Source organism: Sporobolomyces koalae, assembly GCF_050403365.1.
Source record: "Sporobolomyces koalae JCM15063 DNA, S_koalae_JCM15063T_v1_ctg32, whole genome shotgun sequence".
Lineage (NCBI taxonomy): Eukaryota > Fungi > Basidiomycota > Microbotryomycetes > Sporidiobolales > Sporidiobolaceae > Sporobolomyces > Sporobolomyces koalae.
The window spans coordinates 135,613-162,612 of record NW_027481739.1 but is presented as its reverse complement, the minus strand read 5'-3'; the positions used below and the strand labels follow the sequence as shown (position 1 = coordinate 162,612).

The following is a 27,000-nucleotide window of genomic DNA, read 5'->3' as shown; positions in this document are numbered from 1 at the left end:
AAGGCGTCCAGTAGTCATGCCCTAGAAAAGACTTCACTTCCAGGTGGACAGTGTCACAGTGGCACAACCACATGTGCATGCATGCACTCACTGTCCTCATGAAGGCAGGGGAGAGCCTGTGAGAGCTGAGAAGATGTAACAGTAGGTGGTATTTGATGCCGAACAACTACCGGCTTGAGAAACAGAGGAGAAATGGACTGCTGAGAAGAGAAGTCTAAGCACTGCCTCGGGAAACCTTGTCAAGAACTGACCAAAAGATCCAGGATCAGTGCCAGACTCGAGAGGCAGATGGAATCGGGCACAGAGACACAAGCGACTCACTCTCTTGGTACGCAACCTCGGAGAAATCAGTGCCCTGGATCTCGGTCGCAATGCCATCAAGAGATCGGCGCAAGGCATCCTTCGAGGAAGCGTAGACCATCTTCTCCTTGATCTTGGCATTGTCAGGCGACCTGTCATTCAGCCGAGTCAGCTCCTGATACGTTCTGAACGTCGCAGGCGCGCCAAGCAAGGCACTCACCATGCGTAGAAGCAGAGCTTGTTTCGCTTGCCGTCGTTGCCCTTCTCGTACTCGAAGTCGTAAACGGCCCATCGACAACCGGTTTCGGGCAGACCCGAGATGAAGTCCTCGTAGTCACTCGTCTGGGAGACCTTGTCGACCACGATCTCCTTGAGGTTGTCCGAGAGCTTGAAGATGATGTATTTGGACTCTGTATTCACACGACGCGATCAGCTCCTCCCTAGCAGGATTATTCACGACACTGACTTACTCTTTCCGAGCTTGAGCTCTTGGTATGCAGAGATACACTCCGAGTTGACAACGACACCGGAAGACTGTAATCGCGTGGTGGAATAGGTCAGTTCGGGCTCGACCGCTCGGTCGTCATGTTGTTCCAGGGCATCTGGGGTAGCCGTGCGTGCTTCGAACTATGTTGGACAGCCATGTTCGTCGATGCTTGTGCAGTACAATGCGCTCAGAACGCAACGTCGCGGGGCTGCGGTCAATCTGCGGCGGCGCTCGCTCTGCGCGGCGCGTGCTATCGTCGCCCTTTGCAACGACAGGCACCGTCACGATCTGGCGCGATTCCCTCTGCAGGACGAGTATGCAGCAGCCGCGTAAGATGCCGGTGAGCGAGGACGTTGTGTTGTTGTGGGTGAACGGGGGTGACGATACAATGTGTCGATCTGTGCCGCCTTGAGCGCGTGACGCCATGCGCGCCGCATTTGGAGATATAGGACTGCTGAGCGTACCATATTGAAGGTTGGTAGAAGGTGGAAGGCAGACAGAGGCGGGCCGGATCAGTCGGGAGGCGATCACCTTCGACCTCAAACCGTCATCACCGAAGTCCGATCAAAGCACTGTGACGAAGCGTCCGCGTCGCCTGCCTACACATCCTCTCCTCTGTAGGACTCTATCGCGCTCACCTCAATCGCAAACGTTCCAATCGCGCGCCGAGAGCCTCCCCGCCTTGCCCGATACCTGCCTCCTTCGGTTGCGCACGATTGAGATGGCCCGACGCGTTACCGGCCTGCAACGGCAAATATACTCGCTGTACAAGCGCTCGCTCGAGATGGTCCGGTCAAAGCCGATTGTGCGTCTTGTCCTGCAGCGTCACTGAGCGCGTCACTGACCGCTTCTCGGCTTTACCATGCAGGACAAACGCCCGGCGTTCTACAAATACGTCGTCCACCAGTTCCGACATCCATCACTGGGCGGAGGTCTCAAGCGCAAGGATGTTCAATCGATCGAGTACCTCCTCAGGAAAGGCGAGAAGCAACTCGAGAGTTACTCTTCGTCAGGAGTCAAGAATGTCGTCCTGCCCCAGGACACGGAAGACTGGCCGCTCGGATGGATTGCGAAAGGTGGTAAAGCCGAGAAGAAGCGATGAGCAGGCATGAATCCGGGTGGATCGCGCTATCAGCACGCCGCAAAGAAACTCAAAATTCGCACTAGCAACTGTACGTTCTCAATGATACTCACAGAGGCTAAAAGCACGCGCTCAGCTCATACGTAAATGTCATTTGGCAGGAATAGCCAGCGATCCCGCTCTGTCGCAAATTCCAGCGGAAGACAAAACTCGGATCGGACCGAGGCATCCGGGCATCTGGGTTGCTCTAGACGATCGCCTTCAGGACTGCCACAGGAACGCTATATCCAAGAAGCTCGTGGCACCAGATATGCGAATTCTGCTGTTTTAGCATATCTATTGATGACAACAATCTATAAAAACGAGTACAAGAGACACGAAAAAGTGCCGCTTGTGCCTATGAAATTCCCCTCGGATTCTTCCAGTGTCCTGGCAGATGCAGCTGTTTCTTCCGTAGCGTCTTGCCGTGCTTGCTCAATGCGTCATGCGCAGCCTTTTCGAAAGCGAGTAATGCCGAGAACTGCCGCACGAAACGCGAAGCGTGGTCAGCGCTTCCGCAAGTAGAGCGCGAACACTGAAAGACACAGACTTACGGGAACATCTGCGGACAATACTTTCTCCGTGTCTCGGTAGGCTCCAGTCGCGGCGACTGGTTCCGGAGGCACTGACCACCCACTCCCCAAGCGTCGCAACATGCTTCCAAGTCCTGGGCCTTCGCAGGCAAAGAAGTCGTGATGGCGCGACTGGGCAAACTGTTCCTCTGGCGCGGATGATTCTTTCTTATCCGAGGTTGAGAGCAAATACGGAACTTCTTCGTCTCGATTTGGTTCCGTGACAGCCTAGGACAGAATTATCAGTGTCAGCTTTGACATCATACGGGAAAGCGTTTGATCGTGGCTGGGGACAAACATCGGTATCGCGTTTTTGATCCTTGAACGAGAGACCCGGTTGAATGACCGCCTATTGACCCAATTAATCGGCGTGATGAGCTCGGCGCAGCGTCAGGTGGGTCAAGACGTCGAGCTTACACAGTTGCTTTCGGATCTCATTGACCGCAGCATACAGATCGTGTTCTTCTTGCAAATAGGGCCCGAGCAGTCCTCGACTTTGCCTCCTCTCGAAAGCCTAGTGTTGAAGAGCTGAAAGACGGTCCTGGAGGACGGGTAGATCGAGCACGTCAATACAAACCAGCTTGCTGGACAAGCTGGAAGAAGGGTTCTTACTCGTTGCGCTCAAAGACCTCCGTCACTCGATGCCAGAAAGTCGCGTTCAAACTCGCTTCGGCAGGGTGCGATGGCTCAAGGTATGAGCCGTAGCTAGCGCGAGCCGAGTAGTATGGTTTCCAGACGGGACCGACTTGAAAACCCGGGTCTGTCTTGTTGGCTGTCGGAAAGGATAGTCAGTACTTGGCCACTGGAAGCTCGAGACACTGGAGACGGACTGTATATCGGCGTGAAATCCATGACTTCGTATGTATCGGGATCAATATCGTAGATTCTGAATACGGGATTACCACCTTTTTAGACAAACGATAACGCGTCATGTCAGTCTGGCCTACCTCTGCTCTCAACATAGTAAGGCTAACGAGACATACTGGTTGGAGTCAGGGCGCCCGAAATGAAAGCGATTCCGTTCGCAGTCGCGGCGCGGCGATCATCATAGTCGGGATACGCGATTTCGAATTCGTCGACATGACTGGTCCAGACGACTGTCAGAGAATTTTGCCCCGTAACGATTAAGGAGGATACCACCAACCTATGGCCGTAAAAGTGAGCGGCAATCGTGTTGTGGTAGCGCTGGAAGATCTGGTTCGCGTAGTTGGATTGGTCACGCATTGCGTCGACTTTGCCGAAAGGCATATGTCCGACTGCGTTCAGCGAGAATCCGCATTTCGGCTGGATCAGCCTACAAAGCCGAAGCGAGAAGCGCGAGAGAGCCAACCCACTGATCCAGGCCCGTTGCCCAAGCCGCTCCGAAAGATCGAGCTCTCCAGCGAGCCAAGTCAGGATACCGTTTGGATCCCAAATTGGGACATCAGAGTCATAGAGCCAGACTGGCAAGAAAGCGCATCGTCAACGAGTTTGAACCGGATATATACGATCAAGACGAGGGTAACAAACAGTTTTGCTTGTACCTGGCGATTCGAAATCCGCGGTGAGCCAGATGCACAACTACTGGACGCACACATATGCACTCACCAATAGTTCGTGTTGATAGAGATGATTCTCAGGTCTGTACCGGGGTGCACACGGGAGTAGCAGCCGCTGTGTTGCCGAACTTGCTCGGCTGCTCTACGTCCGATCCATTTCTTCCAATCCCGTGCAGCAATGTCGAAGACCCACTGAGATGCGTTGCCAGTTGGACTGCTCTCGCGTGGGAAGGCGTTGACGGGGGCGACATCGCTAAGGGCGGGACACATAAGTGCTGTAATTTGTTTTGATGATCTAACAGGGCACGCTCACTGATTTCCGATCACAGGATATGATGGAGCCTGCATATCGTTGTTCCATTCTATGAGGTCCTGGGACACGCCCTTCACTCGGACCAAAGTGCGCAGTCAGTCACTGCAGGATCGTTTGAGACGGTGCTGTCCGGAGACGTACAGGTTGATCTACCGCCCAAACCGCACTTTCCACCACATCTCCAGTGAAGATGGTGAAGGACTTGTTCGGAGCGAAACTAGATTAGCCGAGAACGTAGAGACAGTCAGCACGACTATCGCAGACACTCGCTACCAGGAAATGCACGGACCGATCGATGGCATCGAACATACTCTCCACGAGTGCTTCCGGAGTATCGCACTGTGCTGCAGCATATCAGCAAAAGTGCGAATGATAGTAATTGAGCTGGTTTCCCCACCTTTTTGTGACCAAACTGCGACGATGCGTACTCAGTCAATTGGTTGGACCGCTACGAAGTGGGAAAAGCCAGATCTCACCTTTCCTGCTGGTGACTTGACATTCTCGCCTATCGAGCCAGGGCCATAGTCACGACAGCAGATCACCTTGGAGCAGGTCGTACTCGCACCCTCCTGTACAACGATGCAAGTCAGCTCGACCTCGACGACCTCAACGACCCGGGCAGAGTAGACGAACTGTGTAACTCCGGTCGACGTGCACATCACTGATATGTACTATCTGGAAAGTGTCTCGCCCTCGCGATTCCCAGTTCTTGATGATCCTCGGTCTGTCTTCACCGCGTAATGTGGTGGCCTCGGCGGTTGCAAGATCGACGGGAGCCGCCGTGAGATTCACGTTATGCGGGATCGTTTGCTGCAGAGGACACAGACCAAAGACTGTGCTGCAGAAATTCTTGGCGGCATGCGAGGCGAGCGACATGGATCGAAGGTCGTGCGCGAGAATCGGCGCTTGGGTTCCGACCGCTCCGGCGCACACGTCAGCATCTTCGATCTAAGACAGGAGAGCAAAGATCGGGCATCAGTGAAGGGTCGGGTAGGTAGGAAAGCGAGGACTGACACCGAGTTTGGTGCAAAATCCGACAAACAAATCGACGAAAGCGTCATCGCCAACATGCGCTAGTGCCTGCAACGGCGCCAACAAGCCAATGCAGGTACCACACGATATTGCCGTCTCAACATCTCCCATAAAGTCCTCCACGAAGCTCGCATAGACACAAACGGCGAGCAAAATTGACACCGAGACGCAGAGACAGCGATTTCCGGAATCCTTGCGGGCCTTCCTCGAAGTTCGGCCTTCGGGGTCGGGGGTCGGTGAAGGCGCTCGATCGACAGTTCCATACGACGCAAGGCTCCTGATGCTTCGAGGCCGGGCAGGAGACGACAGCGAGCCAGGACGTAGGTCAAGTGGGGCAGGCGCCAGAGATGCGTGCGAAGCATTCGGATGGGCTGGTCCCGGCTCCGACGACAGCAGGCTCACTTGCTCTTCTGGCGAGCTTGAGGCACTCATCGAACCGACCGATCGCGGCCGCAGTCGAGACGGGAGAGTTGAATGAGGTTCGGCTTCTCGGTTCGAGTGCGGGAAACAGCCTCTGCTCGTGCTCGGAAAGAGTTCTGTAAAGCGAGAGCGAGACGGGCTGGATGTAGGCGTGCTCGACACGAGAGTATAGGACGAATGCGAGATCGAGCGGGGGCGCCGATCTCCTCGCTTCTTTCCGCCCGAGCACTCCGCCGCATCACCCATCGATGCTCTACATTGCCTCGTCCCAAGCTGCGACTGCGCAGCTGGGTGCACTCAAATGCGACTTTTACGTTTCCGGTGTCGATACAGTGGTCATCAAGTCGGTCCTCGGCTCCCCTCCACTTTGCAGTCCATCGAAAGCTGACAGCCTTGCCACCTGTACAGCAAGCTTACACGGCTTGAGCTCTACCGCGTCGATCCTGACGGCTCGCTTGAGCTGATTGAAGAGATCCCGGTGTGGTCTGGCATCGCCGCGATCGCGAGCGTGAAACTGCCGGCAAGTCCACGCCTCTCGCCAGTGATGTAGCCGGTCCAGCACTGCTGACATATCTTTCAGGAAGAGTCACTGTCGTCGATCGTCGTTCTCACGACCTGCTCCCGCCTCTTCGTGCTGGCATATCAACCCCACCATGTCCCGAAAGTCCAAACCGTGGCATCCATCTCGATTGCTGAGACGTTTGGCAGGGTCTCGGAGTATCACACCATCCAAGTCGATCCACTCGCAAGGTGCCTTGCCATTCACGCGTATGACGGGTTCGTGCGGATCGTCCCGCTCACAAGCAGCATGTCGTCGCAATCCGCTCGTCGCACCGCTCCTGTGAAAGCCTCGAAAGCCAAAGAAGATGTTCAAGACAAGTCGCAGTGGGACCTGTCCGACAGTTTCAATGTCCGAATCTCGAACTTGAACGTCACAGCCCTCGCAATGCAGTCGACCCCGCTCGACTCGGCACCGGCATTCTCGATAGTCTACACCGATCACACTGGAACGAAGAAGCTCAGCACGTACAATATCGACCTCGAGGATCGGGACATCGAGGAGGGCCTCATCCCGACCGAGACCTTGCAAGACGCCGGGTCTGAACTCTGCATTGGACTGGTCGAACAGGCGGGCGTGCTCGTGATCGGTGAAGAGTCGGTCACCTATTTCGATGTCGACGGTCCAGCGCAAGATACAAAGGGCAAGCGGAAAGCGCAACCAGGAAGGCGAGTCGTGCGGTGCAAGTTGCCACTCTCGAGAATCACCGCGTAAGGTCAGCTTTTACGATTCTGCTGAGCGTCTCTGATCCAACCTTTTCGTTCAACGACTCCCGTTAGATATGCCGTTTTGACGCGCGAGGTTCTCCTGCTCGGCGACATCTTTGGAAAGCTCTTTGCGATCAATATCCACTTCCGCTCGTCTCAGGTCGAGAGCCTGAAAGCTACCGATCTCGGAGACGTATGCGACTTCTTCTGTCATCCAGACGTCTCAACTACTGACTGTATTGCTACCCCGACTATCTAGACCACTTCGCCGACAGCCATCGTTCCTCTGACCACGTCTCTCGTGTACCTTGCATCTCGTTTTGGAGACGCTCAAGTAGTCAAGCTACCCGAAGCCTTCAGCACGTCCAACAGCAGCAGGAGCGAGCACATGGACGAAGATGGCACCGACGAACCCGAATTGCAGCTCGTCACGAGTTATCCGAATCTGGCACCGATCGTCGACGCTTGTATCGTGGGAGGTGATGGAGGCTCTGCCGTGAGTTTGCACGCCTCTCGATCCAAGGTCAGTACGACTGACCTTTGTTCTGCCTGATCCAGGGTTACGTTGTCTCGTGTTCCGGCGCGTATAAAAGCGGATCGCTCCGTGTGGTTCGTCGAGGTGTCGGCTTCACTGAACATGCGAATCTAGAAGTGGAAGGGGTGCAACGGATGTGGGTGATCACGGGCAACAACGAGCAAGTCTGACCATCTCGAGAACTTGTCGACGACAAACTGATAGGATTACCACGGGTGATACACAGCTCTCGCTATTTAGTCCTTGGCTTCTTCGATTCTACTCAGATCCTACGTGTATCGTACACGGAACAAGACGGCGAAATCGAGCACGACGTAGAAGAGGTGGAGCTGGCGCCTTTCAAGGCAGATCTCCCGACGATTTTGGCCGCTCGCCTCGGCGATGTTCTAGTACAGGTTACGGCCACTGGAGTTGCAGTAGCATCAATTACAGGTGGTGCCAGCTCATCATGGACTCCTGAGGGCAAGCAGGATATCACAGCCGCTTCCGCATCAGGAGATATGCTTTTGCTCGCGTTGCAGGGAGGTCAAGTGGTGCTGCTTCGTTCAACGGCGGGGCAATTGACCCAACAAAGGTAATTTGCTTGTATCCGCCTCTTGCGGCTCCTGCTGACCCTTCGAACCTCGCAGCTCGGCGTCTTTCGAAACGGATATCGCTTCTCTCGCTGTCAGCACCACACCGCTAGGTTGTTTTGCCGTTGTCGGGCTCTGGACAAGTCAGCAAGTACACCTCCTCTCGCTTCCCGACCTCGTCACATGCGCAACGCAAACCCTCGCAACTACGTACCTCATACGGTCTGTTCTTTTGACAACATTCGCGGATGGCGCTTCCGTTCTCTTCGTCGGCCTGGGCGATGGTTCTCTCGTCACATCGACAGTTGACCTCGAAACGAAACAAATCGACGCAAGCTCAACCAAGACGGTCATTCTCGGAAAGCGACCTTTCCTTCTCTCCGAATTCGCGCAGAACGGCAAAGATGCAAACGTGTTCGCCTGCAGCGACCGGCCGGCGATCATCTCTCGGTCGAAAGGCCGCCTCGTATATTCGACTGTCAATGTCGAGGTACGTCCCTTTCAACAGCCGGAGCACGGATCGACATTTTTACTGAACGTCTTTCCTGTTATCGCGCGACAGGACATTCACGCCATCGTCTCGATTGCAGACACGGATCATCCTACTCTCGCGCTTGCCTCGGTTGATCGGCTACAGCTTGGCAGGATCGACGCAATCGACCGAATTGACATCCGTACGATCCCGCTCGACGAGGACGAGCCTCGCCGAATCGCTTACGATCCGGAATTGAGTACCTTTGCGGTTCTGTGCGCAAAACGTGATGTCGACCGCACAAGCGGCAGTCGGTCGATCGAGTCCTCAATCCGATTCGTGGCCGAGGCGACCTTTGCGAGTAAGCCGTAGACCTCGGTGCCTGTCAAGCCAGGAGGCATCGCTGACACGGTATAAACTCGCTTAGCACGATCGAAGATCGAACTCCGACCGAACGAGGAGGGCCAAGCCATCACCGGATTAGCCACGGATGACGCAAATTATTTTGCGGTAGTGGTCGCTCAACGCGAAGAAGGAGTCGACGAGCCTGAAAAGGGTCGGCTGATCATCTATCGACAAGTCGACTCCGATACCTTCGAGCAGGCTGCCGAGATCGATATCAACGGTTGTCCCTTTGCGGTGATCGATGCTGGCAGTAGCTCGATTGCTCTGGCCGCTAATTCGCAGGTTCGTCAGACGTTGGCTCCGATCTTCTAGAGCGCGGTTCAACTGACGTGCGCTTCTCTCACAGGTCCTGATCTATACTTTCGATCCGACAAAGTCCTTGCTCTCGCTGGCAGCAACGTGGTCCGGCGCATTCATCGCCCTGTCGCTCGCCCGAGGGCCTGACTCGACCATCATCGTCGGCGATGCTCTGCGCTCTATCACTGTGCTGAGATGGTCTGCCGATGCTCGGCAACCGAAACTCGAAGAGGTCGCGAAGGACTACCGTTCTCGATACATGGTCGGAGCCGAATCGATTCTTCCACCAAGCGCGAGCGGAGATCAAGAGGCTGTGAGGGAGATAGTCGGTGCCGAGACAGACTTGAACCTGTTCACCGTCGAGTACGACCCTTCGAGTCAGAGCGGGAGACTCGAGGATGCAGGTACCCTCGCTGCTCGCGGCAGTTTCCATCTGGGAGAGATGGTATCGCGTTTCCGTCATGGTCCGTATCGATCTCGCTCTTCGACTGTGAGGCCAATGTCCACTCATGCCATTGTCATCTCCATGCATAGGCATTTTTGGACAGCAGTATGGCGACTCGTCAGGCGTCGCGCAACCGAGACTCATCTTTACGACCTCGGCGGGATCAGTGGGGATCATTGCCGATCTCGATTCGGACGCTTCGATCCTCTTGTCGAGTCTCGAGCGGAACATGCGCCACTGTGTCGAAGGGGTCGGCAACCTCTCGCAGGAAGAGTACTCTGCTCAATTTTGTGATGACTTGTTCTTGTGTGCTGCCACTGACATGAGCTTGACCCATTTGACAGGTTCCGATCCTTCAGGGCCGACAAGCGGTCAACGCCGTCGAGAGGATTCGTCGACGGGTCGTTCGTGCAGCAGTTCCTCGACTTGGAGATCACCGAACAAGATCGCGTCATGGCCGGTCGGACCGAATTCGAGAAGCTGGACGTTGACAAGAACGAAATCGTGCGCGTCCTGGAAGAGGTCGGCAGACTTCACTGAACATGTTCGCATACGTGCTCGTTTCTCCATCTGACTTGTGTGTAATCGATTCCTTTTCGTTGGAAACATGAGTGAGCTATGGCAGCAGCGCGCATATTGCAAGCCTCCACAACCTTTTGGCTAATAGCAACTCTCTCGAACGACACAACAGATCGGTTGAATGCATTTGTTTCATGAGGGCGAGGAACTACAAAATGGAGACTCTGCCTGTGGGGAGACGGAACGAGGTTAGTCAGTTCTCGTGATCCAGCAGCTTCCTTGTGATTGCAGGTCTCCTTCGTGGCTTCGTACGCGAGATACGAGGGCGGGATGCATCGTGGGTTTCTCAGACAGGAGCGAAAGACGTTTAGATGCTAGAGTTGTCTTCATGGCATTAAGCCTTCAAGATTGAACTATGCTTGAGTTGAAAAATCTTCATCGAAGATGCATTGGGACCCTCGAAGGTACGCAGGCGGGAAGCGTTGTTGACGAGGGAGGCTGTTGGATGAAACGAGCATGACTTACCACTACACCGACAGGTCAGAAGCGTGACGAGACAAGAGTTGTAAGCGAGCTTCGGGAGATGTCGAAATAGCGGTGCGAATCGTGAGCGAAATGAGCGAGTGAGAGGAAAGGAAGAGAGAGACACGGCCGGGCATCGGGTTTTTGCTAGCGCGGGACAAGCTCGGAGGAAAATCGCCTGTTGTAATGATCACTAACCTGCTTTTACAAAACAATAGGAACGGATAATTCATTTCCACTTCGGGCTGTTTGCGTTTTTTTTCTTTCTTTGCTCGCTGGACCTTTCCGACCCGCCCTCTTCAAGCCGCTACCTCCCCGTACCCTAACCGGTTCTCTTTTTCACCCACCTACCCAAACAACTACAACATGCCTGGTGTTCGCGACGTTTCCGCTGAGGCGTGAGTTCTCGATCGCTCATCTCGAGCGCTTTCCTCGCTCTCGTCTTCGGGCAGGCGCTGACTGTCTACGGTGTGATAGCTTCATTGCCGCCTACTCTTCCCACTTGAAGCGATCGGGTACGTGATGCTCTCAGGTTCCGACTTGATCTGCCTCCCATCTCTGTTCGACCCTTCCCTCTGCTCCTTCCGTACCTTTTGATAGCGCCTCTGGCGGCCCGAAAGGGCATCTCTCATTTTAGACTGTTGAAGATCTGCTTGTCAAAGGAGGGGCTGAGTGGGGCGCATTGCTGCCCTCATTCACCCTTGCCTTCGCCTTGTGGTGAAACGTCTAGGATGAGATGGTTGCCGAAGTAGGGTCGCTGTGAGGTGCAATCTAAAGCCGGAAAGCAAAATCATCGTCTGCGTGTCCATCTTGTTGGCCGCGCCAATCCTGGGAGCCGTACCACAAATTATGTCTCGATGCTGATGCCTCATGCCCTGCTCCTCGTTGATAGGTAAGCTCGACGTTCCCGTCTGGGTTGACATTGTCAAGACCGGAACCGGCAAGGAGCTCGCTCCTTACGACGCCGACTGGTACTACATCCGATCGGCTGCCGTTGCCCGTCACATCTACCTCCGTGCGTTCTGCTCTCGTTCCGCTGTCAATACGGAGGGCATTTGTTTCTAACGCGATTCGAGATACGCTTCCGACAGGCAAGCACGTCGGTGTTGGCGCTCTCCAGAAGCTCCACGGATCTGCCGCCAACCGCGGTAACCGCCCTTCGCACCACACCGATGCCTCCGGCTCGATCGAGCGCAAGGTGAGCTTCAGAATTCATCACAGTCAATTGTGCTCCTCGCTGAGACGCATCAACTTGCTTCACAGATCCTCCAATCGCTCGAGAAGATCGGCGTCCTCGAGAAGGACACCGCTCGTGGTGGACGTCGCATCACCGTTGACGGACAGCGTGACCTCGACCGTATCGCTTCGGCCATCGTTGAGGAGCAGCGCTCCAACGAGGAGGACGACGAGTAAACTGTTTCACAGTCTCAATAGTCCTGCCAGCGAAAAAAGTCTTTGGCATCGTTCCTGTTTTAGTTGTCGTGGAGCATGCTCCCGGTCAAGTGAAATTGAGATTTCGGGGTTGATGAGCTAAAAGTGATCCGCGGTACCTCGAGAGAGCGTTGCCGCCTATACGATGCCACGACCTCCTGATTGAGCCGCTGCTTGGAGTCGACGATACGTGCGCTTGAATGCACAAGATCGTCCAAGCATCTGATCACGAGACGCGGATGGTGAATAACCGAGTAGCGGCGTGAGATGAGTATCATCATAGCTCAGGTCAGGCAGACGCGGGAAGGTGCGCGCAACCTAAGCTAGGCCTTGCACTCATCGCTATACGAGCAATGTTCCTCGTCAGCGATGATATTGCCTGGTATTCCTGCTCTTCGCGACCAAGGCGGCGAACGATGACTTGTCTCTGACTCATGCATTCGTGGTCTGCGTTGTACGGTAAATCAAATCCGATCTAAGACGTTCCCTCAGGGACTACTAGGCTCGTCGCCTCCCGCAACCAGATCGACGCCCGACCCGTCGATGATGGCATGCGCTTCAGAACCTATGGATATCGTAAATTCGCTATCGAGTGTGCTCTTGCTCTGCTGGCCATCGGATTCTGACGCCACTGCTCCGCTAGCTGGCACACTTGAACAGCGTTCTCGACGGGGCATGTAACCCGATTCCCTCTGATCAAGCAAGCGAATCACACTGCTGACTCTCGCCATCGACTCTCCCTGAACTCGCCGCTTTGTTGAATCTTGTCAGCAACTCCCCTCAAGATGACTCTTGTGACCGAGGTCTCGGGAGAGATCCTATTCAAGAAAGTAAAGCTCGATAAGAGTTGACTGTCGGACAGCCTTGTTTTTCACGTCCTATTCTTTCCCCATCAGCGAGTCGATCCGAAGCTCTCGTTCTTTGACAAGACGGTACCAGCCTTTCGTGCCCTCAACCAATACCGAATCTAGGACATGGTGAGTGTCGAAAGCCGAAGCCTAGAATGCCAGCAAAGCGTCAGCTGTGTAGCAGAAGGTTTGAGAGTTGGCGTGACTCACGTCTCTATGGCTCATCATGACCCAGAGCGGTATTGGTTCAGGACACGAACGGTAGAGACCGTCTTGTCAAGAACGAGACCTTCGGATCGACTTGTCGGTGAGGAAAGAGTAGGACGCGAAGAACGAGGGCTGTCCGCTAGTCAACGTCTTGTTGAGCTTGACTGTCCTGACTTTCTTAGATAAGACCTCTCCCGAGACGTCGGTCACAAGAGTGATCTTGAGGAGAAGGTGCTGACAAGAATCAATAAATCGGCGAGTTCAGCGAGACTCGATGGCCAGGATCAGCAGTGTGAACAGCTAGCTTGCCCAGAGAGGATATTTGGATTCAAGACGGCGCTGCCGTCTCCCTTGTTTGCATTGCTCCTGTGAGGAATCGACACGTAATTCGTCATCCACAAGCGTGTTCGCGGAATCGAGACAAGCCGCGGCTGGAGAAGCTCTTCACTCGAACTCGCCCTCGGGGCTCCCTCTTTCGTGCAAAGCTCAACAGTGTCGCGACGCCTGGCAACTTCCTCCAGATCGCAGTCGTGCCGATGGACGACGAAGAAACCTTAAGCATCGTTCCTTCCCTTCCCTCGGGACTCTTCCTCGCTCGAGACCCTATTCAGAAGAGAACACAAGAAGCTCGCAACTCGAAGTACTCACGACGCTGTTCGTCCTTACACCATTGAACCGAGGAACTTCTCTCCTAGCCTTCCTTCCGGTCTCGTTCCTGGTATAACCGGCTCCCAAGCTGCGTCTAATACCAGGGACGAGGAGGTCGCCATGCCGCGCACACCGATTACCGCACCTTCTCGTATCTCTAACGAGACTGCCTCGGGTATGCCTCTCTGCGACACTGCGGCCTCGACGACAATGTTTAGAGATTGAAGTCGAGAAACACGCCCCGACCCGCGACGCCATATGATCGCGAAGCTTTCAACCTTCCGGAGGGAATGAGCGTCAACATTCCCAGCTCTCTCCCATTGGCGATGAGCGGAGGAATCGCGTTAAGGCAAGCGAACAAGAGTAGAAACGCGGTGCGCGGAAAGACTCTGGCACGCGATGCGCATTTCTCAATCTGCTTTGGCGCAGCCACAATGTTCCAGAATCTTTCCGCGATCACATCTCACTCTCGTTGGGCTTGTATCAATACGATCCCTCCGCTCATGGCCAACGGCAATTCGCTGGGAATGTTGGCGCTCATCCCATCTGGGAGGTTGAAAGCGTTGCGATCGTACGGTGTCGCAGATCGCGGAGGGTTTCTCGACTCCATTCGCTTGTTCATCGTCGTCGTGATAACCGCCAGGGAGAGGCATACCGGGGGAAGTCTCGTTAGAGATACGAGAAGGTGCGGTAATCGGTGTGCGCGGCATGGCGACCTCCTCGTCCCTGGTATTAGACGCAGCTTGGGAGCCGGTTATACCAGGAACGAGACCGGAAGGAAGGCTAGGAGAGAAGTTCCTCGGTTCGATGGTGTAAGGACGAACAGCGTCGTGAGTACTTCGAGTTGCGAGCTTCTTGTGTTCTCTTCTGAATAGGGTCTCGAGCGAGGAAGAGTCCCAAGGGAAGGGAAGGAACGATGCTTGAGGTTTGCGAGGTCAGCGAGAGCCTATGGCCAGAGCCAGCAGCGTGAATAGCTTACTCTTCCCGAGAGGAGCGCGGGGTCCGCAACGGCACTGTCGTCCTCCTTGTTTGCCTTGTTCCTGCGAGAAACCGACTAAGAACACGTTACGAACATGCGCAGTGGCATAGTATCGAGGCAAGCGGCGGGTCGAACTCACATCGTGCGCGAGACACTGACTTGTTGTCAGAGGGAACTGGAGGAAGGAAGAAAGAGGCGAAAGAGAGAGGGCCCGGACATTGGGGGAGCTGACGATCGATGCGCCCGGTTCTCTCGATCGATCTCCTAGACTCCTGTCATCAGAGAGGACTGAAGTTTGAACAGAGTGGCGAGATAGAGAGAGCAGACGTCACATGAGCCTAGGATCGATGCGCGCGGTTCTCTGAATCGATGCGCGCGGATCTCTTGTTCTAATCTAGGCTACTGTCGACCTCCGGACTCTCTCTCTTTTGCCACCTTGTTCAAGCCTCTCTGATAACAAGTCGTAGTATCGCTACCGGTCCCCAAGAAGCGCAACGCCATACAATGTGAGCTCGACCCCCGGCTTGTCTCGATCCCACAGCGACAAGTGTGTTGATGACGTGCCACGGTTCGATACTCACAGGAGCAATAAGGCAGACATCAATGGTGCTGCGGACAACGCAATCCACTCTGGAACAGTGAGCTAATTACAATGCCGACTCTGGCTATCGGCTCTCGCTGAACTCGCGTCACGATGTCGGGCATGTTCCTCCAGAGCCGCGCCGTACCTATAGACGACGGGTCAACCTCGGGAATCGTCCCTTCCCTTCCTTCGGGACTCTTGCTCGCGCAGGATTCGAACGAGGATCGAGCTCAAGAAGCTCAAGAAACTCAAGACGCGACTCGAACTGTGGCCCCTCCAAGCAACGACCCCTCCCAAGTATCCTACAACACCCCCTCTGGGCTGCCTCTCTCCTGAGAAAACCTCCGCCTCTCCTCTGATTGAACCGTTTTCTAGCTTGCGTTTGAACTCGTTTCGATTTGCGTAAATTGTATACCTTCTTTTCTAAAGCTTCCTCGCAACTGCAACTGCTTCATTTCGTTTACAAAGTCTCAGACGCCGCTGTCGCTCTCCTCCATAAAGGAAACCTGAAACTCGAGAGACATCTGGATATCGAGGTAGTCGGCGAGAGGTAACTCAACCCAAAGACAAGACCATGCGCTCCTCGCAACAGCCATACATGCTCACGCTACTGAATCTTCACTGAGGTGACACCATCTGTTGCATTCGTACGAGTGCACTCAAGCTCGCAGATCTCTCGGCCAGGAACGCGTTCCAGTTAGCTCCTTCAAAAACAGATAAAATTGCAGCTTGCGCTTAGACCTCGCTCAAGGCTAACCATCCTGTGGTTGCCTTGTCTCTTCCTGCCTATATCTCCATTTCACGCCCCTCACGCTCCTGCCCAACCTCCAGCTAAATCCATCCCCTCCTCCTTCAGTACTATCCCCGAGCCTTGATCTGCATATAACTCGTTTTATCGATCTCCTCGCAATTGCACAACCTTCGTCTGCTTGAGCTGTCTCTCGAGGTCTGCGTCGCAGTCATCGCCACTTTCAATCTGCAGTGTACTCGCCGAGTAGCACTTCGATATCCCGTTGAGCAAAGAACTCGCGAATGGACTCTGATATCATTCGCTCTCGCCTCTGTGCATCAGCGCTATTACGTAGCTTGCGAGAAAGGCTTGCTGAACACCACTCGAACTTTACTGTCACATCATTCTTGTCGAACGCGCTGGAGCGCTGCATTTTCTGAAATTTCGGAAGTGTTTGCAAGCTACAATCCGGCTACGAGGAAAAATCACTCAGGTTGCGATACTTGTCCCTTTTCGCTCACATAGATCTATTGTAATGCAAGAGAAGCGTCAGTAGCGGTAGAGGGGAGGCAGAGTGGAGAAGAAAGAAGAAAAGTCGAGAATTGAAAATAAGTCGCAAAAAAAGGTACTTACACCGTCGAGGAACTTTCGGATATCCTTGTTGCGGACGAGGGTTTGACCGTGGATGTCGGCAGCAGACTGCGAGACAAGGTCGACATCGTTTCCAGAGATGATGATCTCGTCCTTCTGGGCCTTGGACTCCTCGATGGTGACACCCTCGAGCATCTTGACGTGACGGACACGCTTCTCACCCAAGAAGTTTCTGCGAACGGTCCGAGATGCTTCAAGTAAGTACTGGGAGGAGAGAGGCGGTACAGGTAAAGGAACTTCTTGGCACGTACCGGATCTCGACGGATTGCTTGTCGTCCGAGATGATGACGTTGATGGGGAAATGGGCGTAGACGAGACGCATCTTGTAGGCGAATCCGAAGCGGACACCCTGGATCATGTTCTCGATCTGGGATCGGATGGTGCGGAGGCAAGCAACATGCTTGCGTCCTCCGTGCCAGACGACAAGCTTGACCTTGTGGACGGGGGTGATAGCCTTCTCCGAGGGAGCGACAACACGCATCGACATGTTGACGTGTTGGGCATTCTGTGTGGTGGGAGCGTCGCGTAATGGATGACAAGCGGCAGAGTTGGCGGATTGCGATACGGAAAAGGTTCGACATAATTGTAGAGCGAGGTGGGAGCAACTCTGTCAGTCTGTGACTATCAGACGCACGCGAAACAGCCAGAGGGAGAGCCCACCTTCTGGAGAGTACCGCGGGGTCCGGTGACAGTGATGACACGGGCCTTGATGGCGACGGTAACGCCAGCGCTATTTTCCAAACAAGTGCTATGTCAATTGCCGCGTCTCGTCGTCGCACGAGGCAGAGCAGGTGGGCACTCACGGGATCTCGAGCTCCTCTTCCTTGTAGATCTGCTTCATGTCTGTTTCGCGTAGGACGGCAAGGCGGAGCAGAGTCAGCTACCGTACGACAAACGTTCAAATGTGCTCTGGTCTGTCGGTATTGCGGTTGCGGGTGGTTCGGTGCGAGTCGAGGTCGCGGTTGTTGGAGGGTGCATCTGTCTGAACAAATTCCCGTTTTCCTCCCTGGATCACGCCTGTGACGGCTCGCATTCCCGCTCTGTGCCAGATACCGTTCCCGCAGAGCCTTGCTGGGCCCGTCTCCCACTGCAAGCGCGAGGATGACTCCCGTCCGATCGACTTTGAAAAAACCCGACCGAAGCTTTGATCGATCACAGCGGCCGACCGGGACGACGAGTCGTGGCTGAAGCGTCGGTACTGGTTCGAGGAGGAGCTCTAGAGCGTGCGAGCTTACTGTCTGGCGGGGTCTTGAAGAAGGGAAGAGCCGGAGGAACAGAGAGGAAAAGGCGGGAGGCGATTTCTCAAGTGCCTCCCAAAATCGCATCCCCTCCGTCGCACTGCACTCGCACATCACGACCTCTACCTCGCCACGTCCCCCTGACCAGCGCTGCAGGTCACCTCGCACGCAGACAGGACAACCGCTGGCAATGTCGTACCCGGGCTACCCGCCTTACGACTCGCAGCAGGCGTACAACAGCTACTACCATCACCCGCCGCACGCGTCTGCGGGCCCTACGCCCTACTACGGCTACGGCGCACCGCCTCCACCGGCCACACCGACAGGCTACCCTCACTATGGACAACCGCGCTACGACGGGTACGACTACGGAGCGTACGGCTCGTACGCGCCTCCACCGCCGCATCATGCCGCCCCTCCCCCTGCCGCTCCCCTCCGGGAAGGCGAGCTGCGGCCACCACCGGACGTCGGCGTCGACCCCAACTCGTTCCGGAGATTCTTCTCGCAGCAACTGCAAGCGCTCACGTTCAATTCAAAGCCCGTCATCACAAACCTGACCCTGTTCGCACACGAGCATGTCATCCGCATGAGCGGTGTCGTCGCGCAGTGTTTCGAAGACCATTTTCGATCCGTAAGTGTTCATCCAGCCCACGAGTACACGGGTACCCTGGAGTGGGAGATCTGGAAGGTTTGGAAGAATACAATTCAGTCTTGTGCCCTCCAAAGAGTCGCGGATCAACCTCCTTCCTGCGCGCCTTCTACTTTCAAGCGAAAGGTCGCCTTGTCTTGTGATACCTCGTGTCTATCGCGGGGCTCTGCGTTTCCTGCTTCGGTCGTGCGCCTCTCCTTTTGTGGGCTCGTTGCTTAGCCGCGCACTTTGCTCGTCTCGATCATGGGCAGTCGGTCGTGCCCGCCTCGAGAGTGGACGTCATAGCTCGAGGTAGTAGCCATGACGTGACTGACTCCCGTCACGATATGCGAGGCCCGGAGCAAGTGTCCTCTCAGCTTTGATCAGAGCAAGTTTTGGCTGACCATGGTTCCTTGCCTTCGCTGCTGTCCTCCTTCCGTTGCCTTTGAAAACTTCTTCTTCATGCTTACCCCGACGCAGGTCTCGCCTCAGTATATTTTACCCGCCTTCTATCTCCTCGACTCGATCAGCAAGAACATTGGCGCGCCGTACCTTGCCCTGTTCGCGCGCTTCCTCGAACGAACCTTCCTCTCGGCTTACCATTCCGTCGATTCGGCGACCAAGGTGAAACTCGAGGAACTGCTCGGAACTTGGAAGACTGGAGGATCCGACGGTGGCGAGCTCTTCAGGATGCACGACGAACCGCCCACCGGCGCCCGAGTGCAGAAAGGAATCGAAACCGCGCTCTTTGGCGCTACAGGTAGGGGTGGTATTGGAGCAGGCGGTAAAGGAAGAGATGCAGCGGAAAGTTACAACGCAGGAGTGAGATCTCGTCTTCGGTCCGTGCTGGCACGAGCCCGAGTATCTCATTTCGTATTTCTCTGTCGTCAGGTGCAACAACTGCCACACGCGGCAACTTCTGGCGAGCGCTCTGGGGTTCTGTACGATGTGCGGAGACTTCTTGCGCAGCGACAAGACCAAGCTGCAGGCAACCCGGAAGACCAGATCAACCAAGGCCAGATCATTGCGCTCAAAAAGGTACGTACACTGGCTGTAGGTCGTGCCCGTACTATACAATACTGACGCCGACTTTGCGCCGCTTGTTGCAAGCTTGAATCTCTCATTCTCAATACGCAACTCACGACCGAACAGGTCAATCAGATCCGTTCACAGCTCGCCGCCCTCAATCCTCGTCCTGCAGCCGGTACCTCTGCATCACCGCCTCCTCTTCGACCGACTGCGATCGTGCCGCCACCAATCGCGCCGCCTGCGCCTGCGCCCGAGTCTGCGACATCGTTGGCACAGTCGACGCCTATCGATCCCTCGCGTGCCATGTCACCTGCTGCGGCGGTCAAATCCGAGTCTTCTCCCTCCGTGGTCGATGGTGTCGATCTCTCGCTACTTTCGCGATTATCCGCAACAGGCGCGCTTGCCAATTTATTCGGCTCCATCACGCCCACACCCGCGAGCCCTGTCGTCAAGTCCGAAGGCACCCCAGTACCAGAGGTCAAGCCATTTGTCGATGCGGCCGCGCAGCAACAGCATTGGGATCCCGCAGACGAAGCAGTCCAGATTTGGCAAGACGAGATTCAGCGACTCCACGTTGAACTCAAAAACGCTGACCTTATGCAGTAAGTCGACTTTGGAATCAATCGCCTCTCCCTCCTTCTGTCCAGGACCGTTCGGCTGACCTCGCGCGTGCGTTACAGCTCTCGACCGAACGCGGCTTCTCTCCTGTATACCTCGATAGCGCTGCAATGCCAGCAGTGCGGCCTGAGGTTCTTTGACTCGAAGCAAGGCAAAGCCAAAATGGACTTGCATCTCGATTGGCATTTCACTTACAAGCGCAGGATCCGGGAGGGCGCTGCCAGGGCTCAAGGCAGGAGTTGGTTTACAAAAGAGGATGTAAGTCTCGACCAGCCGTCGTTGACTCTCGCGGCGGAGACCAAGGCCAGAGCTAATGTTGTACTTCCTCATCCTTCTCGTTGCAGGACTGGTACACTTCGGATAACGATTTGTCGTCAAGCTTCGCTGTCGATCACTCTGCGTCAGCCTCGTCTCCGACCAAAGGCGGCAGCAACACTGCGGCATCGACGAATGGCGCCGCCAATACAGTCGATCGAGCAGCGCTGATGAAGAAAAAAGTGCCAGTTCCGCCTGCTGGAGGTCTTGGTGATAAGCCATGTCCTATCTGTCAAGACAAGCTCAAAAGCGAATGGTCCGACGAAGAAGAGGAATGGGTGTGGTGGAACGCTGTCGTGGTCGAGGGGACTGTGCGTGATACCATCCTCGCTTCTACCATTGTACCCTTGCGAAACCGTTCTCACTCGTGAGTGTGCTTGTGTTATTTGTACAGTTATATCACGCGACTTGCTTCGCAGAGACGACGCTCGCTCGAGCGACTGCAGCAGCATCGGCATTAGCTAGGACTAATTCCGCTCTCGCGAGTCGTGAAGGAACACCTGTGTCTACTGCCACGAATGTACTCAAACGCAAGGTCGAAGAGGATGCTGTCGCCACTGCACGGGATCCAGCGATCAAGCTCGAGGAGAATGGCAATCAGGCGAGTACCGCAATAGAGGGGGACGACGAGCGCGAAGCCAAGCGGATCAAGAGCGAGCCTGATGAGAATATGTAGACTCTTCTTTCTCATAATACATGCACAATTTGCAAAGTGGTTTCCAACGAATGTGTCTGCGCGAGAGAAGAGAATTCTAGAGCGAGCCTCCGCGGAAAGTAATTGGCCGTTGAATATTCATTCGGTCACATTTGCGCGCGCCGCGTTGCGCGACCGTCACTCTTCATCCAACACATGGCGCCGTTCCCCACTCGTCGCAACCCTGGTGGCTCTTCCCTACTGCCGACGATCCACTCACCGTCGCAGTCGTCGCTCTCGTCTTCAACCGGTTCGGTTCATTCGTATCCTCCACTTCCCCCGTCCGCGTCGACTTCCCCATCTCATTCTCCCGTGGGGTCTCGCTCTCCATCGTTCTCGTATGCGACATCGCCGATCGAGCCCAGCGGCGCTCAGTCGTTCGCGAGGAAACAGCAGATGCTGGATCCGCATTCGCTCTTCGGCGGAATGAGCCATCCCTCGCAAGGCTCGCTCAGCGGGCTCGCAGGACACTCGTGGGAGTCAAAGGAAGCCGTCAGGAAATGCCTCGAGGTGAGTTGCGCACGTCTCAAGACCTGTTCGTTCCCGCATTCGCGAACAAAGGAGGGGGCGCGTCATAGTCAGCGGATGCAAGGATGCTGCGACCACGTCGAGCGGACGAGCTTCTCGCGAGTCTTCTCGATGCAGTATGGATGATACTGGAGCGCTAGCGGTCTTCTTCTCCCCGGAGAAGAAGTGTCAATTCGGCCCGTCTGGACAGCCACGCTGGTTCGTGTGGGGGTACTTGAGTACCCCGAACGCCCGTTTCGCCGCCGCTCAACATCAAGCACATGGTCTTGAGGCGAATGAAACGTCGAACACGGGAACGCGTTGGCCAGGCCGTGCAGATCGAGCCGTCTGTCTTGCTGCTACTGACATTTTGCTTCGACCGTCATGGACCGCGACAGGAAAACCACGTCAAGTGCGTACGGATCCCCACGACCAAGATACGCGGGCGACACTAATGCTGTTCCTCTCCGATAGCTCGCATACCTTCTTCAACGACAAAGGATTCCACAACCACTGTGCCCATCACTGTAAGGAGCTCTTCATGCTGATCCAGCAGGATGACTTCTCACTGCTGTCAATCTGGGTCACTAGTGCTCGCTGCATACTCCCTCGGAGCTTCGCCTGCATTGATCGAGGAAATTCTCACTTTGCACAAGGAAACCGCGCGCGTAAGCGTCTCCTCTCCTTTCCTGACGCACACGAGATCCTCAAGTGTCAATCGCTCATACAGAAACCCATGCCCCCTCTCGCTCCGATCGATGTCACTGAGCATAATTGGACAGAGTATCTCGGCGACGAGCGCTTTTACCCGAATTACCTCGCTTTCTTCAATCGCTTGATCTCGACGCCTCCGCCAGCAACGAGCCCGTACGCTGGAAGACGGTCGAGTGTCGTTCCGGTCATCGAGCGTTACCTCCTCGGAGGCGAGGGGCAGATGCTGGTCCGAGCCGTTTCTGGAGCGATTCACCCTCTGATTCACATCGGGCATGGAGTCGAGTTCGAGTTGGACAGCGTTGTCGCCGAAGGTGAGCTTCTCCTTCCATGCAAACGCATGGTACAATGTTACTCACCTAGAGATCATCTTGCAGGGCTGGCACAGTGCGCCGTTCACAATCCGACCGTGGCCGCTCTCTTCCCGTCGGAATGGCCACCTGCACCACCGAGGCCGTCTCAATTACAGTCGGCGTTCTCCTCTGCGTTCTCGACTCTGAGACTATCGTCCGCAACAACACACTATTTCGGCAGCCAGCCTATCGCTTCCCCCTCTGACAACTTTGCTCGAACTGCCGCTGCTTTGCCTCGCAGCAGCGAAGACCGACGCTACCCGCGCGAGGGTCTCAGCGGATTCACCGTCCTTGCCCGGATTCTCGCTGACGAGTCACTCGCCGCTGGGCACGCTGGGCAACTTTCCGACACTACGAAACTTGACGCCGTTTTGCGGAATCGGAGTCCGAGGATCGTTCAGCTGTGCCAAGAGTGGAAGTTCAGTACGGAACGCAGTCAGGAATGGGACGACGAGGAGACCGAAGTGCGTGAGGGGCGCAAGAGCAACAAAGGAAAGAGCGCAAAAGGCTGGGGCGCGCAAGGGGTACCCAGCTGGGACGAGATTGTCGAAAAGACCGAGGAGCTGTTCTGGATGTCGACCGTGATCTACGCTGCAGCATCACGTCCCGGTTACAAAAAGATCAAGCTCGATTTCTTCACGTACGTGACTGCCGCGTCCCGTCTGCTGCGGTACACATGAGTGAACGTACTGACGTTACTCTGGCGCGCTCAGCATGCACGGTCTAACTTCGGCTCTCTTTTTGCCGCCGCTCCTCGAAGTGATATCTCCTCACCTCCGACCGTACCTGCTCACGTCCCACTTCCGCGTGATGGTCAGCTACTGGATCTCGCGTGGACGGTAAGCTTGCAAAACTCTTCAGGGAAATCCCGAGCGTAGTCGACTGACCACTCGCTGCAGTCCGGAACTTTTCATCGAGGACACCTTGATGGCAGCGCCCGATCAGCCCATCCCGCCAAACACTCCCGCTGGTGCAAGCGAAAGTGCAGTTGCTCGCTCAATCTCCCGCAACCGACGAAGCAGGACTAGCTCTAATCAAGATGCTCAGGAGCAAGAACCTATCTCTCCGCTGCATTCGAACGAGGATGTCGACGAGCCCCATACACCTAAAGCTAGTTCGAGCGCACCTTTGCCTCCAACGGAAGAAATCGAGCTCGGTAACGATCAGAAGAAACTCGGTGTCAACCCATGGATGAAAGTTCTGCACAGCGCAGTCGATCATGACGACGAGCATGTCACAAAGGTGCGCTATATTCCGCACGTCTCTCGCTCGATGGAGCTTAATGCCAAGACTCGCTTGCTCAATTTGTAGGCTGTGCGTTCGTTGTACTTTGCTGCTTCCCTCTTCGATACCTCACCACCTGGATACTTCACATCATCTCTTCCCGGAACCCACACGATGGATGGGTCGATATTCATTCGCGCGGCAGGCCTCACTCTCGCTAGTCTCGGATGGGCCCACGAAGGCGACGCAGGAGTCGTTGGTACCTGGGATCGCAGCGGTTTGGGGTACGACGAGACCTGGCAAGACGACGAGCTACTTCCGGGCGCAACCGCGCCAAACGCGCTCCGGGCCAGCTACAAGGGCAAGTCTAGGGAAGACAGTAGCAGCTCGAATCGATCGAGCCTTTCCAGCTTTGGTCGACAGGCCCCGACGGGCGGAACGCTTCCGGTGCGAGGGATCGAACCCAGGAGTAGGAGTCGCAGCGGGACGACCATGGGGCCTGACGACGAGGAAGCCGCCCATTTCGCGACTGGCGACTCGGCGCTCCTCTCACCCCGTCTCGCACACATCAACGGTTTCGTCAGCGCAGGCAGTGCAAAGTCAAGTCCGAGACCGAGCTTCGAGTTCCAAAGGTTCACAGGCGAGCAGGAACGGGTTGGGTGGAGGAAAGTCGGTGACGAGTTGTCTCCTGAAGAGCTCGAAGCCGAGCAGGCGCAGCGCAGACGCGAGGAAGAGGAGAGGGAATTGATGGCGTAGGTTATCGACAGGATTGCCTGAATTGCCTCGATGCTCGGAAGCGAGTCCGATGATGCGCCAGTCTGCTTTGGCTTGATGTCGACAGTTTTGTTTTTTCCAGCAGCTGCGTGAAACTTGACATTTCTCTGATTCTCAAGTCGCGAGGTCCTCTCGACTGAAGCTGAAGAGTCAAATCGTTCTCGCAATCGAATGAATCGGCATTTCCCTTGTGAATGACTGAATTTCCCAATGATAACAATAATTCTACAAACCCTTGTTGAACTCTACCGAGTCGTACGGCACTTCGTGGAACCGCTTCTCGAGTTTCTTGGGGTCGATACTCGCACGCGAAGGGAACGCAGCGATCGCAGGGGGCAGGAACACGAGGAGGGACAAGCCGATCAATCCCAAGTTGGTCACGGTCGACAACCTTTGACCGTTCGGCCGGTTGAACGCGCCTCGTCGTTCGAGGACCGTGATGAGGAGAGGAGGAAGAATCAACGTGGGACTGTTTGTGGGATTCAAACGTGAGCTTGGGCACTGCTATTTCCCGGCAACAAGATGTCGCGGTGAAGAGAGAGAGACCTACATGTTGGTGAGAACGCGAGAAGCGGCTGTTTGGCCGACGGCGTAAGTGCCCGCGACGCTCGACTTGCCCAACTCTTGAGCCGAAGGTCGACCGGTTTGAGGGTCCGAAGGCGCGTACACCGAGATACCTGGAGCGCACAATTCCGAGATTAGTCTTTTGTCCGCGATCTTCATAAAAGAGGCAGAAATGTGCGGTACCATCTCTCATCTCCTTCCATCTCATCAAGCCAATGTTGACGCAACCAGCACTTGCGACAGCTGCAAACGGCACGAGTTTGCCCAGAAGAGCTCGAGCCGAAGGCGAAACCCTCAGACGCGGCACGAGTTGAGAGAGTCCGACCGCAATCGAGCACGATGCGACGGTCGCGGCGATATAGGCAGCTGCGGACGAACGAACCCAGGTGAGTCTCCCAAGTTGCGATCAAACAATTACGACCGTGAGGTGAGAAGCCATCAAGCTGTTGACGTACATGCGATCTCGCTGTTGCTCATCTTGATACTCTTGTTCGCGTTGGCATAGTTGACGCAGACTGGCAGGTGCCCAAGTCAGTGGCTAGACCGGACAGACTCGCGAACCGAGACGTCACTGGGGTAACTCACCGTTGAGACTCTGGTTGGCCCATTGCCAGAAGATGACACTCTTGAGCGTTGGGTTGGGCATGAGCATGCCACCGACGATGAGCAAGTTGGTCGGGACGAAAGCCGACAGACGGAACGGTAGCGGCACTGCCTCTCCGGTATCTAAGTTTTTGCCAAGATGATTAGCCGAGTCGGAGGCGTACTCTAACCGTGACGATAGACTTGCCAGGGTGGAGAGAAGAGTCGACAACTGTGGGGGTAGAAACGATCAGCCAGGTTTCGGAGTTTGTAAGAGGGTCGGCAAAGCTCACGTTGTTTCGCTTTCCAGATCCCAGCCTCGTCCTCGTGACCCCACGCTTTCCTACCCTGTCCTGTACCCTCCTGGTACTCTTTCAAGAGGAGCTGGGCATTCTTGAGATCGGTCGAGCTCGCAAACAAGGTCAAGGGCGAAGTGATCTCGGCAAAGTGTCGAAGTCGTCCCGCTGCAGCAAAGACAAGGAGTCAGCACGATGCACGTTTGGCAAGGACTAAGTGGAATCGAGCCGGAACAGGGCGGGACAGTACGTACTGTAAGTTTTGGTGTCGTATCGAGAGCGAGCTGGCGAGCGATGGATGTTGTGAGGTCAGCATTCAGGCTTGCACGCTGCGTTGCGTTTGCGACCGCATCGTGGGTCAAACAGCGCGTCGACACGCGCAGCTTGGTTTCGAGCTCGTGAGGGACGAAGAGAAACGAACTGATATCGACTGGCGGGACCTTCGCAGCCTGGAGACTGCCCTGGTGCGCACTGATGTCTTGCGCCGACATGTTCGAACGGGTCTTGAAGCGTGTGACGGACGAGCGAGCGAAATCGAGAGCCGAACAGGCCGCCGAGAGTTGCGGAGAGTCAAG

At 55.4% G+C, this 27,000-nt stretch overlaps 9 protein-coding genes across 9 annotated transcripts; 5 read left to right on the top strand and 4 right to left on the bottom strand.

Annotated features, from left to right (window-relative positions):
- Positions 1 to 214: 214 nt before the first annotated feature.
- COF1 (cofilin) lies at positions 215 to 1,254 on the bottom strand (the record flags this gene model as incomplete). The annotated part of the gene is made up of 5 exons (XM_076680146.1): positions 215 to 246; positions 322 to 452; positions 521 to 710; positions 771 to 927; positions 1,252 to 1,254. 5 exons carry the CDS (start codon positions 1,252 to 1,254, stop codon positions 215 to 217), a joined length of 513 nt encoding a protein of 170 aa, XP_076532779.1.
- A 254-nt stretch (positions 1,255 to 1,508) lies between these two features.
- SDH6 (Sdh6p) lies at positions 1,509 to 1,889 on the top strand (the record flags this gene model as incomplete). The annotated part of the gene is made up of 2 exons (XM_076680145.1): positions 1,509 to 1,592; positions 1,656 to 1,889. 2 exons carry the CDS (start codon positions 1,509 to 1,511, stop codon positions 1,887 to 1,889), a joined length of 318 nt encoding a protein of 105 aa, XP_076532778.1.
- Positions 1,890 to 2,265: 376 nt separating this feature from the next.
- On the bottom strand, positions 2,266 to 5,794 carry JCM15063_004362 (uncharacterized protein; the record flags this gene model as incomplete). Its single annotated transcript, XM_076680144.1, has 18 exons — positions 2,266 to 2,388; positions 2,462 to 2,707; positions 2,778 to 2,828; positions 2,897 to 3,020; positions 3,092 to 3,251; positions 3,310 to 3,384; positions 3,463 to 3,563; positions 3,624 to 3,735; positions 3,814 to 3,921; positions 3,989 to 4,002; positions 4,067 to 4,270; positions 4,331 to 4,401; positions 4,472 to 4,547; positions 4,620 to 4,669; positions 4,728 to 4,742; positions 4,807 to 4,899; positions 4,964 to 5,278; positions 5,345 to 5,794. The coding sequence occupies 18 exons, from the start codon at positions 5,792 to 5,794 to the stop codon at positions 2,266 to 2,268; spliced, it is 2,388 nt and encodes a 795-aa protein (XP_076532777.1).
- Positions 5,795 to 6,030: 236 nt separating this feature from the next.
- JCM15063_004361 (uncharacterized protein) lies at positions 6,031 to 10,314 on the top strand (the record flags this gene model as incomplete). Its single annotated transcript, XM_076680143.1, has 13 exons — positions 6,031 to 6,125; positions 6,191 to 6,290; positions 6,363 to 7,051; positions 7,121 to 7,241; positions 7,308 to 7,544; positions 7,607 to 7,747; positions 7,850 to 8,157; positions 8,213 to 8,645; positions 8,718 to 8,988; positions 9,055 to 9,314; positions 9,379 to 9,793; positions 9,864 to 10,047; positions 10,119 to 10,314. 13 exons carry the CDS (start codon positions 6,031 to 6,033, stop codon positions 10,312 to 10,314), a joined length of 3,450 nt encoding a protein of 1,149 aa, XP_076532776.1.
- An 867-nt stretch (positions 10,315 to 11,181) lies between these two features.
- On the top strand, positions 11,182 to 12,228 carry JCM15063_004360 (uncharacterized protein; the record flags this gene model as incomplete). Its single annotated transcript, XM_076680142.1, has 5 exons — positions 11,182 to 11,213; positions 11,293 to 11,330; positions 11,708 to 11,830; positions 11,907 to 12,013; positions 12,079 to 12,228. The coding sequence occupies 5 exons, from the start codon at positions 11,182 to 11,184 to the stop codon at positions 12,226 to 12,228; spliced, it is 450 nt and encodes a 149-aa protein (XP_076532775.1).
- Positions 12,229 to 16,726: 4,498 nt separating this feature from the next.
- On the bottom strand, positions 16,727 to 17,733 carry JCM15063_004359 (uncharacterized protein; the record flags this gene model as incomplete). Its single annotated transcript, XM_076680141.1, has 5 exons — positions 16,727 to 16,768; positions 16,875 to 17,064; positions 17,144 to 17,397; positions 17,553 to 17,622; positions 17,696 to 17,733. 5 exons carry the CDS (start codon positions 17,731 to 17,733, stop codon positions 16,727 to 16,729), a joined length of 594 nt encoding a protein of 197 aa, XP_076532774.1.
- Positions 17,734 to 18,320: 587 nt separating this feature from the next.
- Positions 18,321 to 21,396, top strand: PCF11 (Pcf11p; the record flags this gene model as incomplete). The annotated part of the gene is made up of 7 exons (XM_076680140.1): positions 18,321 to 18,761; positions 19,239 to 19,580; positions 19,650 to 19,796; positions 19,869 to 20,389; positions 20,468 to 20,663; positions 20,750 to 21,031; positions 21,115 to 21,396. 7 exons carry the CDS (start codon positions 18,321 to 18,323, stop codon positions 21,394 to 21,396), a joined length of 2,211 nt encoding a protein of 736 aa, XP_076532773.1.
- A 174-nt stretch (positions 21,397 to 21,570) lies between these two features.
- JCM15063_004357 (questin oxidase family protein) lies at positions 21,571 to 24,965 on the top strand (the record flags this gene model as incomplete). Its single annotated transcript, XM_076680139.1, has 9 exons — positions 21,571 to 21,924; positions 22,320 to 22,333; positions 22,396 to 22,448; positions 22,513 to 22,589; positions 22,652 to 22,946; positions 23,010 to 23,625; positions 23,699 to 23,824; positions 23,885 to 24,227; positions 24,297 to 24,965. 9 exons carry the CDS (start codon positions 21,571 to 21,573, stop codon positions 24,963 to 24,965), a joined length of 2,547 nt encoding a protein of 848 aa, XP_076532772.1.
- A 243-nt stretch (positions 24,966 to 25,208) lies between these two features.
- Positions 25,209 to 26,916, bottom strand: FSF1 (Fsf1p; the record flags this gene model as incomplete). The annotated part of the gene is made up of 9 exons (XM_076680138.1): positions 25,209 to 25,452; positions 25,534 to 25,660; positions 25,731 to 25,913; positions 26,003 to 26,062; positions 26,133 to 26,273; positions 26,338 to 26,361; positions 26,423 to 26,593; positions 26,680 to 26,709; positions 26,847 to 26,916. 9 exons carry the CDS (start codon positions 26,914 to 26,916, stop codon positions 25,209 to 25,211), a joined length of 1,050 nt encoding a protein of 349 aa, XP_076532771.1.
- Positions 26,917 to 27,000: the final 84 nt, after the last annotated feature.